General features: G+C 45.3%; 1 protein-coding gene across 1 annotated transcript in view; it reads left to right on the top strand.

The window, feature by feature from the left end:
* LGI2 (leucine rich repeat LGI family member 2) overlaps positions 1–13,420 on the top strand; it is a 28,110-nt gene extending 14,690 nt beyond the window's left edge. Inside the window, exons 7-8 of the mRNA XM_052642199.1 lie at positions 4,372–4,536; positions 12,603–13,420. Of these exons, the coding sequence (XP_052498159.1) occupies positions 4,372–4,536; positions 12,603–13,420 (983 nt within the window). The remainder of the gene's footprint in view (positions 1–4,371; positions 4,537–12,602) is intronic.
* Positions 13,421–14,632: the final 1,212 nt, after the last annotated feature.

The following is a 14,632-nucleotide window of genomic DNA, read 5'->3' as shown; positions in this document are numbered from 1 at the left end:
CACCTTGTTCTTCCCAGGGAGAGGAACGTATGATTACCATCTTGTTCCTAGCGCAGGGGTGTAATTAACACCACAAAGCCACCCCTGGCTGGTTTCAGCTCTCCAGATTAATCACAGTCCCTCCATAACCCTCTGCTTCAAGTCTATTTTTAACCACCTCCAAAATCCCTGTTACCTGCTCATGATTCCCCATGTTAGGTGGATAATTCACTAAATTCCTTAGAGGGAGTGAATTTTGCATCCTAATTGTCCCGTTAGCTTCCCTATTTCAGGGCTGATGAAAATGCAAAGAGAAATAATGCATTAATGTGCAGTTTCTCTCCCCATAGGATCAGCATCATGTATAATTTATTTCCTGAAAGTGCTATAAATAGCTATGTAAAAATCTGTTGATTCCAGTGGGAGCAAGGCCTAAATTGTCAGAGTCCTACTGACATCATGAACTTAATCCGATGTGAATGGAAGTGGCAGGGCTTCTTGCAGAGAAGGCCATTAATACTTTAACACTAGTAAATTGATGTCATATCAATATGTGGATTGTTTGAGATCTTTCCACAATGAATGTGCTTTTGCTGTCTCTGACAAGTAATGTAAGAGGGGGATAGGGGAAAATGTTTAAATTCTCCAGGTCCCCTCCCCCATTCACACAAGCACACATTCATCAATCATATTGTCTCACCCCTTTCTTCCCCTTTTTCTTCTCTTCTCTTCTTTCTCCTCTTCCTCCTCCCCTTTTTGGTCAGCAGCATCAAAGAGGGAGAAGGAGTCTCCTATTAAGAATTAGATCTATGAGACTTCCCTGGCGGTCCAGTGGTTAAGATTTTGCCTTCCAGTACAGGGGATGTGGGTTCGATCCCTGGTAGGTGGTTAAAATACCACACACCCTCGAGGCCAAAAGACGTAAAACAGAAGCAGTATTGTAACAAATTCAATAAAGATTTTAAAAATGGTCCACATTAAAAAAAACTTAAAAAAAAGAATTAGATTTATAATTCAAATGATTTAGGAATCTCTGCTTTGTCAGCTCGGATATAGAAAATATTATGAAACCAATGTTTTTGGGGAAATCAACAGAAATGGGGCCATTAGAAGCTAGATTTGTAAAATGCTCTCTATTTTTGGCAGCTCTCTTTCTGGAACTTTTTAAAATAAAAAAATGTAAACTTTTGGGTCTGTGCTTTGAACAGCCTGCATGTTTAAGCTCAAGAGTGCTCATATTGCTGGGAATTCAGTGTAGGCAGAAGTCTGTGCATACAAGGAGAGTTGGGGCTATAGCCATCGGGAGTGTTTGTAACCTTGGGCACACTTGGATGAGAAAAGGCAAGGAGAGATGCTAGAGGAAGTGATAGCCTTCTTGGCTGCAATTCAAAGAACACGGCTGTACTCGCTGAGTACGCTTCTACCTCCAAGAAAGGGAACAGACCATGGCTGCTCCTATTCCCTTTCCCAGTGACCAGCCTGTGAACATGGAAACCTCTTGCAGCCCCCAGAGCACTTTCTGACTTTTGCACTGGGACCGCCAGGGCCCACTGGAATGAATCAGGCAAGTTTTCCAATTTTTAGTCTTTGACCAAGCAACGCTGGTATTTGGGGGTCTTGAGAGAGGAGAGGGAGCCTGGAGCCATGCTGACTCTTCCCTAAGTCTTCACACAGGCAGCTTCTCACTGTCGCTGTGACATGTATAAAAGTCCTGAGTGCAGCCAAGGCTGGGCACTCACACTTACCAGCTCCCTCCTGTTGGGTCTCTGCAGCACCCTTGTGAGATAGAAGTGGCTCTCACTTTATTCCTGGGGAATCTGAAGCTCTTCCCTGAGTTCCTGGAGCAGTAGGTGCAGGCGGGTTAGGAGCCCATCTGTCCCACCTGCCTTGGTGCTTCTGAATGTTTCAGAAGGGGATCACCTCCTCCATTCCTGCCGCCTGTCCCCACAGATCCTTGACCACCTTTTGCTGTCAGAGGCAGAAGCAGCCTTCTCTCTGCTTCTCCCCCTTTTCTCTACACCTGCAAGTGTCCTTCATTCAGGCCCATCCTCTGTCCCGACATCTTCAGAGTAGGCCAGGGTGAGGTCAGCCCTCCCACACTCGCCAAGTCAGTAGCTCCTGTCCACTTGCAATGAAATGGGCCCCTCCAAACAGGTGACACGTATGAACACACATCACATGTAAAGCACTGTTCTACATGAGTATGAATCATAACAAATGACGAGGCAACTGAGGCAGGGAAAGGTTGGGTAACTTCCCCGAGGTCACTCAGCAAAAAACCAGATTCATAACTCTGGCATTTTATCTTAGATGCCATTACAATGGATACTTTCCCCGAGAGATAGCCTAGCAGTGGCCAGAACAGTGGAGGGGACTGCCTCGCGTGTGCTGAGTCTGAGGTCAGCATGTCCACTGCGTTGCCCAATCTGTCCCTGCCACTGAGCTTAAGAAGGCAGTATCATTGTCCCCATACTGCAGATAAGTAAACTGAGGCCTTGTAAAGGGAAGTGCACAGCCTGGGAATTCAAAGGCAGAAGGTGCTTTCAGGTGGTTTGACTGCAGGCACAGTGCTCCTTCCGGTGCCTCACTCTGCCCTTACTCCTCAGCCCCACCTTCTCCTGCCCCTGACTGGCATTGCTCGCCCCACCTCCATCCATGCTTCCCACCTCAACACTGGCTCAGCTGCTCTGCCACTGACCTGCCTCTGGTCCTTCTGCACTGGCCTTCCTTAGTTATTACCTGGTGTCTGCCTTTTGAATGCCTTTCTCATTTGGCATCTTTGTGAGGCTTCTGAATCAGTTATTTCTTGAATGGTGGCTGTGAGCTTCTGTCATGGAGACCCAGGCCCTTCCTTAGGAAGCCCTTCCAGAGACACATCATGCTGGTTGTGTGTCAGTAGCCAAGAGCACACTCTCTCTGAGCTTCAGCTTCTGGAGCTAAGATTCCTCGAATTTTTCCCAATCTGACCCTGATGTCACTATAGGTAGGTAGGTTTAGTTGCTAAGTTGTGTCCGACTCTTGCAACCCCATGGACTATAGCCCACCAGGCTCCTCTGTCCGTGGGATTTCCCAAGCAAGAATACTGGAGTGGGTTGCCATTTCCTTTCCAGGGGATCTTTCTGACTCAGGAATTGAACTTGAGTCTCCCCTTGCAGGCAGACTCTTTACTGATTGAGCTACCAGGAGGCCACAAAACTGGGGATTCAATCACCGTGAATAATCACATGTGAACAATAGTGCCTGATTGTGAGTCCAGTGAGTTAGAACTGGTCCTGTGGGTTGGACCCATCAGAACAGGTTTGCAGAGGAGATGGGACTTCAGCAGGCATGGAGAAGGATTGAGAGGGGAAGAGGTGGGCAAAGCCAGGCTTTTCTCGTAGGAATGACTTTCCTAAACCAGACATCCACCCTCATTTTATTCTGGGCACTTTTAGCCTGCCAAGAAGCAGTGAACCCTAAAATATTTCTGGCCAGAGAAATAAACTCTTCTGAGTGTTTTGGATTTTTTCTTAATTATTTTTTTCTTTACTAGTTCTCTGGCTACCCCACACACTAACTATTCTTGCATCCAATGGCATGTTAACCCTGTTTCTTGGTGAAACTGTACATTCCTACCAAGATTTCACACAGTGAGTCATTGTAGCTCAGGGGAGCGATACAGATGATGGGTATTGACTTACCACTAAATGGAGGAGCAGGGCATGTGCTCAAATAGGACGGCTTCTATGCTGCTGGAAAATTCAAGATCTCCTGCAACTGCTCTCTGAGCTGCAGAGCCTTGCCCAGATCCCAGGTACCGCCATACTTAGCACTGTATGAGGCTAGTAATCAGTGAACACACTTAGGTTAACTTCCCCAAACTGTGGGCTTTATAAACCTCCAAGACCTAGTCAGAGAGTTCAGTTGGGTTTCCTTTTTGGAAGTTAACTTTCACTTTTTTTTTTAATTACTGGGACTATTCTGAGTGAGCTAAAAATACAGCGTCTCCCAAGGGAATTTAACCACAGCATCCCTTCTTCACAGAGTAAATTTCATGGTAATTTCAGGAATGTTACTCTGCGGCATCCTTGCTATCTGGTCTTTCTGAAAGCCAGGTCTCACCAAATTTGTTTAAAACTTTGAGATACTCTAGCCAAACTCATGAGCTATTTATCTCAAGGAAGCCGTATAAGAAGCTGTGAGTTCAATCTGCTAATCCCGTGCAAGCCAGAACCCTCTGGACTCTCTCAGACTGAAACACACTGGGATGTGTGGTGTTCTCTTCCACCCTCCCTCCTCCCCAGTTCTCTTTGGAATCAATGAGAGGAAAGATAGAAGGGGTGGGGGTAGCAGTCCGTAATTCCCACAGGAGATCTCATGGGGACTTCTTTTTTTTTAAACACACATTCCTAGATTTTGTTGTTCATCAGACTCTGCCCTACCAGTCAGTTTCAGTGGACACGTTCAACTCCAAGAATGACGTGTATGTGGCCATCGCTCAGCCTAGCATGGAGAACTGCATGGTGCTGGAATGGGACCACATCGAAATGAATTTCCGGAGCTATGACAACATTACAGGTATGTTGTGGCTTTGACTGGATGTACTGACCTCATTTCAGAGTAGTCTAAAACCCGGGAGAGAAGAAATGTTCTTTGTCATCCTGAGAGGGAGCTTGGCTCTCCCGCTTGGTTTGATTTGGGAACACTTTCCAGCCTGCCCACTTCTCTCCAACTCTTTCTGGATGTGGTGAGTTATGATGCAAACAGAAGGCTCAGGTGGTGATTCTGCTTGCTGTTGGTGATCCTTCTGTAAAGGGAGAGGGTGGGGGGGGGTGGCCTGTGGTGGGAAGCACTTTCTTGAAATGGGGAGAAGTCACTTCTGGAATCCCTTGATCTTGAACAGTCGTGACAGCCTAACACTGCACCAGCTTTCTAGCAGCTATATGCATCCTAGAATGTTGGTACATATACACATGTACACACATATTCTCATGCACACATGTATGGACACACACACAACACACAGACACACACTCTATAGCTGTTTCTACTGCCCCCTGGCCAGGCCCTGGTGATCACTGCTTCGTTTTAGTGTGTGCGTGCTAAGTTACTTCAGTTGTATCCAACTCTTTGTTACCCTATGGAATGTAGCATTCCAGGCTCCGCAGTCCATGGGATTCTCCAGGCAAGAATACTGGAGTGGGTTGCCATGCCCTCCTCCAGGGGATCTTCCCAACGCAGAGATCAAACCCAGAGATCTTTTATGTCTCTTGCTTTAGCAGGCGAGTTCCACCTGGGAAGCCCTTCCTTTTAGTAGATAGATACAAAATAAGCATAAATGGCTTCCTTAGTTCAAACCTTTGGGATAAGACTCGGTTGTTCATTCAGTGCTGTCATTGTATCCCAGTGTCTTAGAGCTACTAAAAATGGACCATCTACTTGCTAATAAGTGGATAAAGTCAAAATAATCTTTCAAAGATTTCTTTATTGAAATGCAGTCTGATCATAATACTGACTTTACAAATAGCACTGTTAACTGTGGCCCCATGTGAGGGTTTTTTTCTGTGATTCTTGGTCTGATTGCAGCAGCATCTTGCTGCTGCAGAGGGGGCATGTCCAGGTAGCATTTCGGGGTCCAGAGGCTCCTAGGAACCTCTCAGGCCTAAGGTGGCCTTGCTGCAGGTGCAGGGATGCAGGGAGAGAGACACTCACCATTGGAGGCAGAGCTGCTAATGAGCCTGATCTGGCGAGAGGTCTGTGAGACGTACATCTTGATGCTCCAAGATGCCATCTGGCCTCCCAGTGCTGAGCCCACATTTCTGGGGAGCCGCCTTACTCACTCCAAGCGCAGACTCAGCACAGGTGAGTGCTGCGGTTCACAGTGCAGCGCACGATGGAGGATGGAGGGAAGCCCAGGCCTCAAGACCCTAAAGCCGGTCCATGTTAGAGGAAAAAGGAGGGTGAGAGAGGGACTTGCTTTGCTACCTGCAAGGTTTTTTGCTTGTGTCTTTTCTCTGACCTGGAAGATCGGTGAGGTTAAGTGAACCAGCCCCTCTGCCTTCTCTCCTGCCTCCCCCCTGAGGAAGTAGGAGCAGAGTGAAGTCATGCCTTAAAGCAAGGAGTTCTGATGCCAGTGCTTCATGCTGGCCCTGGCTGTGGGCTTACGGGGATCCAGGCACTGGTTAGTCTCATTGGAATTCACAATAGCTATTTGAGGCGTTACTGCAGGTCCCCTGCCCATAGGTGGAGGACAAGCACCATTAGTTCAAAAGAGAGGAGGTGTATAAAGTATAAAGAACTCAGGTTTTGAAAACCTATGAATGTGGGTTCTACTCCTGACTCTGCTATGTGCTAGGAAGTAGCTGTGGCCTCTGAGCCTCAGCTTTCTCATCTGTGAAATAGGCAGGAGATTTGCCTTACTTGGATGTGAGGACTGGATAAGTGCAGGCACAGTGCAGACCGTTCTTAGTGCCGACTTCCTTCTCACCTTTATGAATGAAGAGGTGGAGGCTTGGGTATGTTGAGCCACTCTGCTGTCACTTCCAAGGCAGAGGCCAGGGTTTGTCACTGCTCATCCCACCCTTTCCCTCTCCCATTTGACCTTGGTAGGAAGCAACAGCACTGCCCTCCATGTGCCCTTCTATATACTGCATAGGTCACACCACCAGGTTCTTCAAGCCATTTGTTCACTCAAAATTTCTTAAGCACTTACTCTGAGCCAAGCCCAGTCTAGGTGCTGGGGCCATAGCAGTGAACAAGCCACAGGAAAACCTCCACCCTCAAGGAGTTTGTATTATAATGGTGGAGAGAAAAAGAGACAAAAGGCAAATAATTGTCATAATACAAAGCATTAGATGGCAGCATGCTAAGAGGGGAAAAGGCTGCAGGGAGGAAAGATTTGAAGTGCTAGGCGTGGAAGGATTGAAATGTTACATGGAGTGTCTGGTAGAGGCTTCATTAAGGAAGCATCTGAATAAAACCTGTGGGACATGAGGGCTTGATGCACATGGACAGCAGGGGTGGGGGGAGGTGGAGAACATTCCAGACAGAGGGAGGAGCAAGTGCAAATGGCCAGAGGCAGAAGGGTATTTTTCCTGTGTGATGAAAATGCAGGTGGCTGGTTTGGCTTGGGCAGAGCGATCCAGGGGCCATTGCAGGAGACAAAGTCAGAGAGGGTAAAGAGCTGCTCCTGAGGGCTTTGCAGGTCAAGGACTTGGGTTTTTGCCTGAGTCATGGAGGACTTTGTGCAGCCATCAGCCAGTCTACATGGAAGATCTGGGTGCCTGCTACAGAATGCTAGGTTGTGTCCAGCTGCTGCGTGGAGAGTAGTCTATATGTGGGGAGGGGACAAAAGTGGAATCCGAGAAAGTAGCTGAAGGGCTGTTGCAAGGGTTCAGGCAAGTAACCTGGCAGAGGCCATAGAGCTGGTGGGTAGGAAGTGGTGAGGGCAGAGTGGGTGAGGCTAGAGCCAGGACTGGAGCTTGCAGGTTTCCAGGGACTCCTTGGCCTCTCAGGGTCGAAGTCTGAATCTTCTGGGAGGTGGCAGCTGGACACAAAGCCCACGGCGATCCTCCTTACAGCCAAGCCCAAGAAATAAGCTACAACAGCTCATTAAGCTTTGTGTTTGTTAAGCTTAGGAACGCCAACGTGACACTGTGTTTTCATAAAACTGGCTCTGGATCTTTCTCACTGGTGACCTTGGGTGAGTTTTAATGTCCATGAGCCTCTTTCATCTGTAAAATGGTAATTTCATGAATTCCTATTTCATCTGTAAAGTGGTATCATAGTGTTGGGCCCATGGGAATTTAACTGGGTAGCTTATATAACACTTAGCATGGGGCCTGGCATATAGTCAATTCTTAACAATTGGGATATCAGTTGAGGATAAAAAATAAACACGTGATTCTCCTTCCTTGCTGCCACCACTAGGGAGATCCACCAGCTTCAGATATTTTACTTTTCTTAATTTATGAAAGCACACAGAATTCATACAACAGGGTCCCAACACACCTTTCCAAACACATATTGGCAATTTTCTGTCAATGCTTTCTGATCATATCTTACAATTCAGCCAGCTCACTTTCTTTTGTTTCTCCCTTTACCTGGATTTCCAGGCTCAAATGCAGCCTCCTACAGGAAGCATTCCTTGATTACCTTATTGGAATGATTTATCTGTTCTCTCTGCTCTCTTAATACATGAATTTCCATTGAACACAAATAACATTCACTGTCACATAATTTTTCACTTAGAGGAAGGCAGCTCATATTTATGTGCTTAGTGATTCATAAATTGTTTCTTACCTCAATCACACAGCCTCATAGTGTATACTGTCTGTATTTTATAGTGAAAAAAAACAACCACCAGAAGCAGCTCTCCTTCCCCCATAGACCCTAACTCTTTGACTTCAGTAAAAATGTCTCTACAACTTTCCAAGTGTAGGAATGCCAGGACCAGCAGAGAATGGCCTGAGGGAGGCATGGGAGAAGGATGGTTACAGAAGCAAGGAGATCAGTCGTTCTTTGGAGGAAGGAGTGTGACTCACTAGAATTCAGCCTGGTGTGAAGAAAAGCTCTGTAGCTCACACAAGCTAGGCATACGACAAGTGGATGAGCCAGGGCACAGCCCTGAACCACTTGCCTTAAACCAGACCAAGGCAAATGTGGACCGTTCTCCCCTCTCAGGGCCGTGCAGGCCTCATTTATCATCTTGTTTGATCACAGGGTGATCCCAGAGTCAGCAAGGGCTGGGTAGGCTTTTCTCCATTCATGCCTGGCAAGTCTGGGGCTCCAAGGAATGGGAGGGACACATGCTTCCTCTTCTGTGGCCCTGCTGGGCATCATGCAAAAGGGACATCTGTCTTCTAGTAGGTGAGGGAGACCCAGGATCATGACTCCCATCCCCAGCTTTGCACCTTACATCTTGTTCTTTCTACATATCTTCTCAACTCTCCTGTTTTGGGTTAATTTCATTTGCCTTCTGATTTCCGTAGACTAAATATGTTGCAGCATCTCTCCTCCTAGATTAAAATACACACACACACACACACACACACACACACACAAGATTTCTGCTGCTGTTGCAACTCCATTGCTACAACTTCATTAACTACCCCTGGACAGAGGTATTATGGAGCATCTCTAAGAAAGGAATTCTTTCTGTCTCACATGGCCCCCTGCTGAGGCCCCAGAGCAGCGACCTCCATAGCTAAGGCCTCAGGGGAGCAAGGAGCATGCACCTCAGTTAGCCTTGGCAGGTGGGAGTCAGAAGTTTCTGAGAAGCGGTTTAGTAGTTTAAACTCAGAAGTCTTAAAAATGTGCACAACATCTGCCCTGCAATCTCTCCACTGCCAGATGGTTTTCAAAAGCAGATTTCCCTACAGGGAAACATAGTATTTACAATAATGAAAACCTGAAAATAACTACAATGTCCAGTAGTAGGGGATTGAATGAGTGAAGTCACTCAGTCGTGTCCGACTCTTTGCGACCCCATAAACTGTAGCCTACCAGGCTCCTCTGTCCATGGGATTTTCCAGGCAATAGTACTGGAGTGGGTTGCCATTGATTAGTTAAGTAAAATATGGTGTCTCCATGCAATGGAATATTATGTAGTGTTAAAATCAAGTTGTAGAAGATGCAATAACATAGGAAAATGTTCACAACATAATGGCCAAGGGGAAAAAGTAGCCTATAAAAAGTCTGTGTATACTGTAAGTGTATATCTATTTTTTCCCCATTTCTTTTCTTTTTAATTTACTTTTTATTGAAGGATAATTGATTTATAGAATTTTATTGTTTTCTGTCAACCCTCAACATGAATCAACCATAGGTGTATATATATCCCCTCTCTTTTGAACCTCCCTCCCACCTCCCTCCCCATCCGATCCCTCTAGATTGATACAGAGCCCCTGTTTGAGTTTCCTGAGCCATACTGCAAATTCCCATTGGCTATCTATTTTACATATGGTAATGTAAGTTTCCATGTTACCTTTAAAAAGCACCTTTGAGTATTTGCAGAGATTGGCAATTAAAGAACTATATCAAGATATTAAGTGTTATTTCAGCATTTTCAGTTCAAGTGATTTTTTAAAATTTCCTTCTTTGTGCTTTTTAGTACATTGGTAGTGGAGTGTGGATTGGAATGAGACTCCCTGGATTTGAGTCTCAGACTCTACCACATGGTATAATAGCTGTGTGACCTTATAGAAGTTACTGAATTTCTCTATGCCTTTATAGAATGAGGATCATGGTGATGGTAGTAAGAGTACCACCCTCATAAGACTGTTGTAAGGATTCAGTGGGTATATACTAAGTATATAATAAGCATGTTAAGGACTTAGAATAGTGCCTTTATAAATGTTACCAGTACTTTGGCCACCTCATGCGAAGAGTTGACTCATTGGAAAAGACTTTGATGCTGGGAGGGATTGGGGGCAGGAGGAGAAGGGGACGACAGAGGATGAGATGGCTGGATGGCATCACGGACTCGATGGACGTGGATCTGGGTGAACTCTGGGAGTTGGTGATGGACAGGGAGGCCTGGCGTGCTGCGATTCATGGGGTCGCAAAGAGTTGGACACGACTGAGCGACTGAACTGAACTGAACTGAAGTGTTACCTATTATTATTTTCAAAATTTGCTTTGATGAACATTAAGAAATTAGTTTTCAACAAAGGAAAGGGACCAGGTTCTTGCTGGGAAGCCAAAGCAATGGAAGAGAAAAGTAAATACGACCCTATAAACCAGTCACCATGTTCCCCCAAAGTTAATACTAAGAATAGAAATTGGGTAATTATCCTTGTAATTTACAGTCCAAATTTGCTTTGGTCCAAATTGCCTAGGAAATAAGGGGAAAAAAATAACTTTTAATTGAATGACCTAGATGGAGGGTCAGTACTATTTGAGATATGGAGTGCTATTGTTTTCTGGCTAGAATGGGAAGACTGGGGAAACTTTGGGAGAGACTCTGGGTGCAGATGGGGAGAGGATGGTGGCAGCTGACCCAGACAGAGGAGTGATGACTGAAAAGGTTCCCCTTTTCCTGCAAAGTTCTGGTTTGGTGCTGCCAGAGCTGAATTATTCAGATGGTGGCTCATCAGCAGGTATTCCTGCAGCGCCTGCTCTGGGCAGTTGCTGAAGAGTCGCCTCTAAGTCCTGATTCCCAGTGTTTTAACCATCAAGAGAAGAAACCCATTTAATTGCTGCATTCTGACCTGTGGAGCTAGGAATAGCATGCCGACAATTTGTGTCTTAGTGAATTTCCTGAATTATGTACCTGCCTCTAAAGACACCAAAGGCCAAGGTGACCAACACTTACCTATTTCTATGGAGATACATTTAAACTGTTTTTTTAACTGTGGGAAAATATACATAATATAAAATTTACCATCTTAACTATGTGTGCTGTCCAAGGCATGCATCGATCCCCAGAATTCATCTTGAAAAACTGAAACTCGGTGCCTACTAAACTGTAACTCCTCTTTCTCTCCTGCTCTCAGACCCTGGGTACCACCCTTCTGCTTTTTCTCTCTACTGACTCCTCTAGGGACCTCACATGAGTGGAATCAGACACTGTTTGCCTTTTGTGACCGCTTACATCAGTTAGCCTAACATCTACAACATTCATCCATGACACCGCATGTGTCAGAATTTCCTTCCTTTTTAAGGTGGTACAATATTCCGTGATGTGTATATACCACACTGTATCTGTTCATCCATCAATGGACACTTGGATTGTCTCCACCTTTTCACTGTTGTGAATGATGCTTCTGTGAACATGGTGTTCTTCAAGACCCTGCTTTCAATTCTTTGGGTCTAAACCCAGAAGTGGAATTCCTGGATCATACGGTAATTCTTTGTTAAGATTTCTGAAAACTGCCATACTTTTTTCCGCAATGGCTACACGTTCACAAGAGTATCAGTTTCACAATGGACAAGCACTTTTTTTTTTAATTTACCTAAAGACTTTATTAGTTACCAATTTTTAAATACCAGTAGATTTACATAATTAGTTATCCTTTTCATCCTCTTGATTAAACTCAAAATATTCTGATTAATATTGTTTAATACAGTTGATTTACCTGAAGAAATTCTTGTTTTATATAGTTTGAAGTGAAGTGAAGTCGCTCAGTCGTGTCCGACTCTTTGCATCCCCTTGGACTACTATATCGTTTAGATTTACATAAACATATATTTACTCTGTTCATTGCTGTTTGTTATTTCTCTTAAAAAAAAATTGAACTATAGTTGGTTTACAATATTGTGTTAGTTTCAGGTATACAGCAAAGTGATTCCATTTTGTATACATACATATGTATTTCAGATTATTTTCCATTATAGACTATTGCCAGACAGTGACCATAGTTCTTTGTGCTATACAGTAGGTCCTTGTTGTTTATCTATTTTATATACAGTAGTATGTACCTGATAACCCCATACTCCTAATTTATCCCTCCCTGCTTTCCCCTTTGGTAACCGTAAGTTTGCTGCCTATGTGAGTCTGTTTCTGTTTTGTAAATAAGTTTACTTGTATTATTTTTAGACTTCACTTGGAAGTGGTATCATATAACATTTGTCCTTCTCTGACTCTGGCAAGAGTTTCTCACAGTGGCTGTCCTAACCCCCCTCTCTCCTCTTCTGGAGCACAGGTCAGTCCATCGTGGGCTGCAAGGCCATCCTCATTGAAGATCAGGTCTTTGTGGTGGTGGCTCAGCTCTTTGGCGGCTCTCACATTTACAGATACGACGAGAGCTGGACCAAGTTTGTCAAATTCCAAGACATTGAAGTCTCTCGCATTTCCAAGCCCAACGACATTGAGCTGTTTCAGATCGAGGATGAGACGTTCTTCGTCATCGCCGACAGCTCCAAAGCCGGTCTGTCAACCGTGTATAAATGGAACAGCAAAGGATTCTACTCGTATCAGTCCCTGCACGAGTGGTTCAGGGACACGGACGCGGAGTTCGTGGATATAGACGGAAAATCACACCTGATCCTGTCCAGCCGCTCCCAGGTCCCCATCATCCTCCAGTGGAATAAGAGCTCAAAGAAGTTTGTTCCCCACAGTGACATCCCCAACATGGAGGACGTGCTGGCTGTGAAGAGCTTCCGCGTGCAGAACGGCCTCTACCTGTCCCTCACCCGTTTCATCGGGGACTCCAGGGTCATGAGGTGGAACAGCAAGCAGTTTGTGGAGATCCAGGCTCTCCCGTCCCGGGGGGCCATGACCCTGCAGCCCTTCTCTTTTAAAGAGAATCACTACCTGGCCCTGGGGAGCGACTACACGTTCTCCCAGATATACCAGTGGGATAAAGAGAAGCAGCTCTTCAAAAAATTTAAGGAGATTTATGTGCAGGCGCCTCGTTCCTTCACAGCCGTCTCCACTGACAGGAGAGATTTCTTTTTCGCATCCAGTTTCAAAGGGAAAACGAAGATTTTTGAACACATAGTTGTCGACTTAAGTTTGTGAGGGTGTGATTGGTGAAGTTAAAAGACACACAGCTTTAGCTCTTACATGAGAGAGCTGGGGGGGAGGGGTGGGGGAGGACAGAAGCGAGGTCCACATCTCCGAAATTGAAAATGCGCTAGGGAAATAGTTAGAAGTTTGCAAACTTTTAGAACTCATATTTTAATCAGGGATTGCATTTATTGGCTAACTGCATGACACATCCATTCTCCCACTTAAAAAGACATCCTAAAGCCTGTAATTACTGAGGAAAGAGTACAGCATTAACTCTTACCATCTAGGGAAGTAATAAGCTTTTTTTTTTTTTTTTCTTTTTAACGAGGAAGGAGAAAACTCGATAAGTTGGGACCGCTCTTATAATGGAATAAAAACAAACAAAAAAAAGACCGAACACATTTTGGGCCCTTCTCATTCCATGGTAGCAGTCTATTGGGTAAGAACACTTAAAGTCAGAGACAGCTGAAAAGATTTGCTGATGATCAGTTTAAAATCTGATTAACAACTCAGCAATGCTATTTTGAGGCTTTCCAGTTTCCTGAATCCCCCCTAATAGCAGAGCCTTGATTATTTCATTGGTTCCTATACATGGATCTTCATCATGGGTGTGTTAACAAAATAAGGTTTAACATTGCTTTCTCTGCTACAAAGAAAGTATTCTGCTGACACACATACTGGTCTATCACGGCGGTGGGCCCAGAAGTGAGACGAAGGCGATTCCCCCTCTGTGCTTCAAAGCTGACCCCCGCAGTGGCCAGCGCAGTCGTGCTCGTTTAATGCTCTCCATGACTTGTGCTTCTCTGGACCCATCCTTTGAGTGCGTGAGTAACCTGCAGACAGGCCAACAACTGAATGGTGCTTTTTATTCTGTCCTAGAGCAATAGAACAGGAATTTTCATCTGATGAGCATTTGGTAGAGTTTTTGAAGTCAGATTTTGTGGAGTCAAAAAGCGTTTTGTACAACTCTCGACGTTCTTTGAAACCTAGAGATGAGTCTGTGATGGATGCATGTTTTGCCCTCTGGGCAACTTAGTATGTCAAGTAATTGAAATACTGCCTACCTCCCTGTCCCTCTGCCTAGCCCCCCACTCCTGTTCCAGTCCTGCTTGGTCCATTTGCTGGTACTGCTGCCGCCAGTCCGGTCCTTCTGAAGGTGCTGCTGTATCAGATTGCAGAACCCTGGTATTCATGGTGGCAGTGCCCCTTCCCCTCCCAGCC

The sequence above is a fragment of the Budorcas taxicolor genome, chromosome 6, assembly GCF_023091745.1.
Source record: "Budorcas taxicolor isolate Tak-1 chromosome 6, Takin1.1, whole genome shotgun sequence".
NCBI lineage: Eukaryota > Metazoa > Chordata > Mammalia > Artiodactyla > Bovidae > Budorcas > Budorcas taxicolor.
The sequence above is the reverse complement of the archived record's forward strand: the minus strand, read 5'-3'. Positions and strand labels throughout refer to the sequence as shown.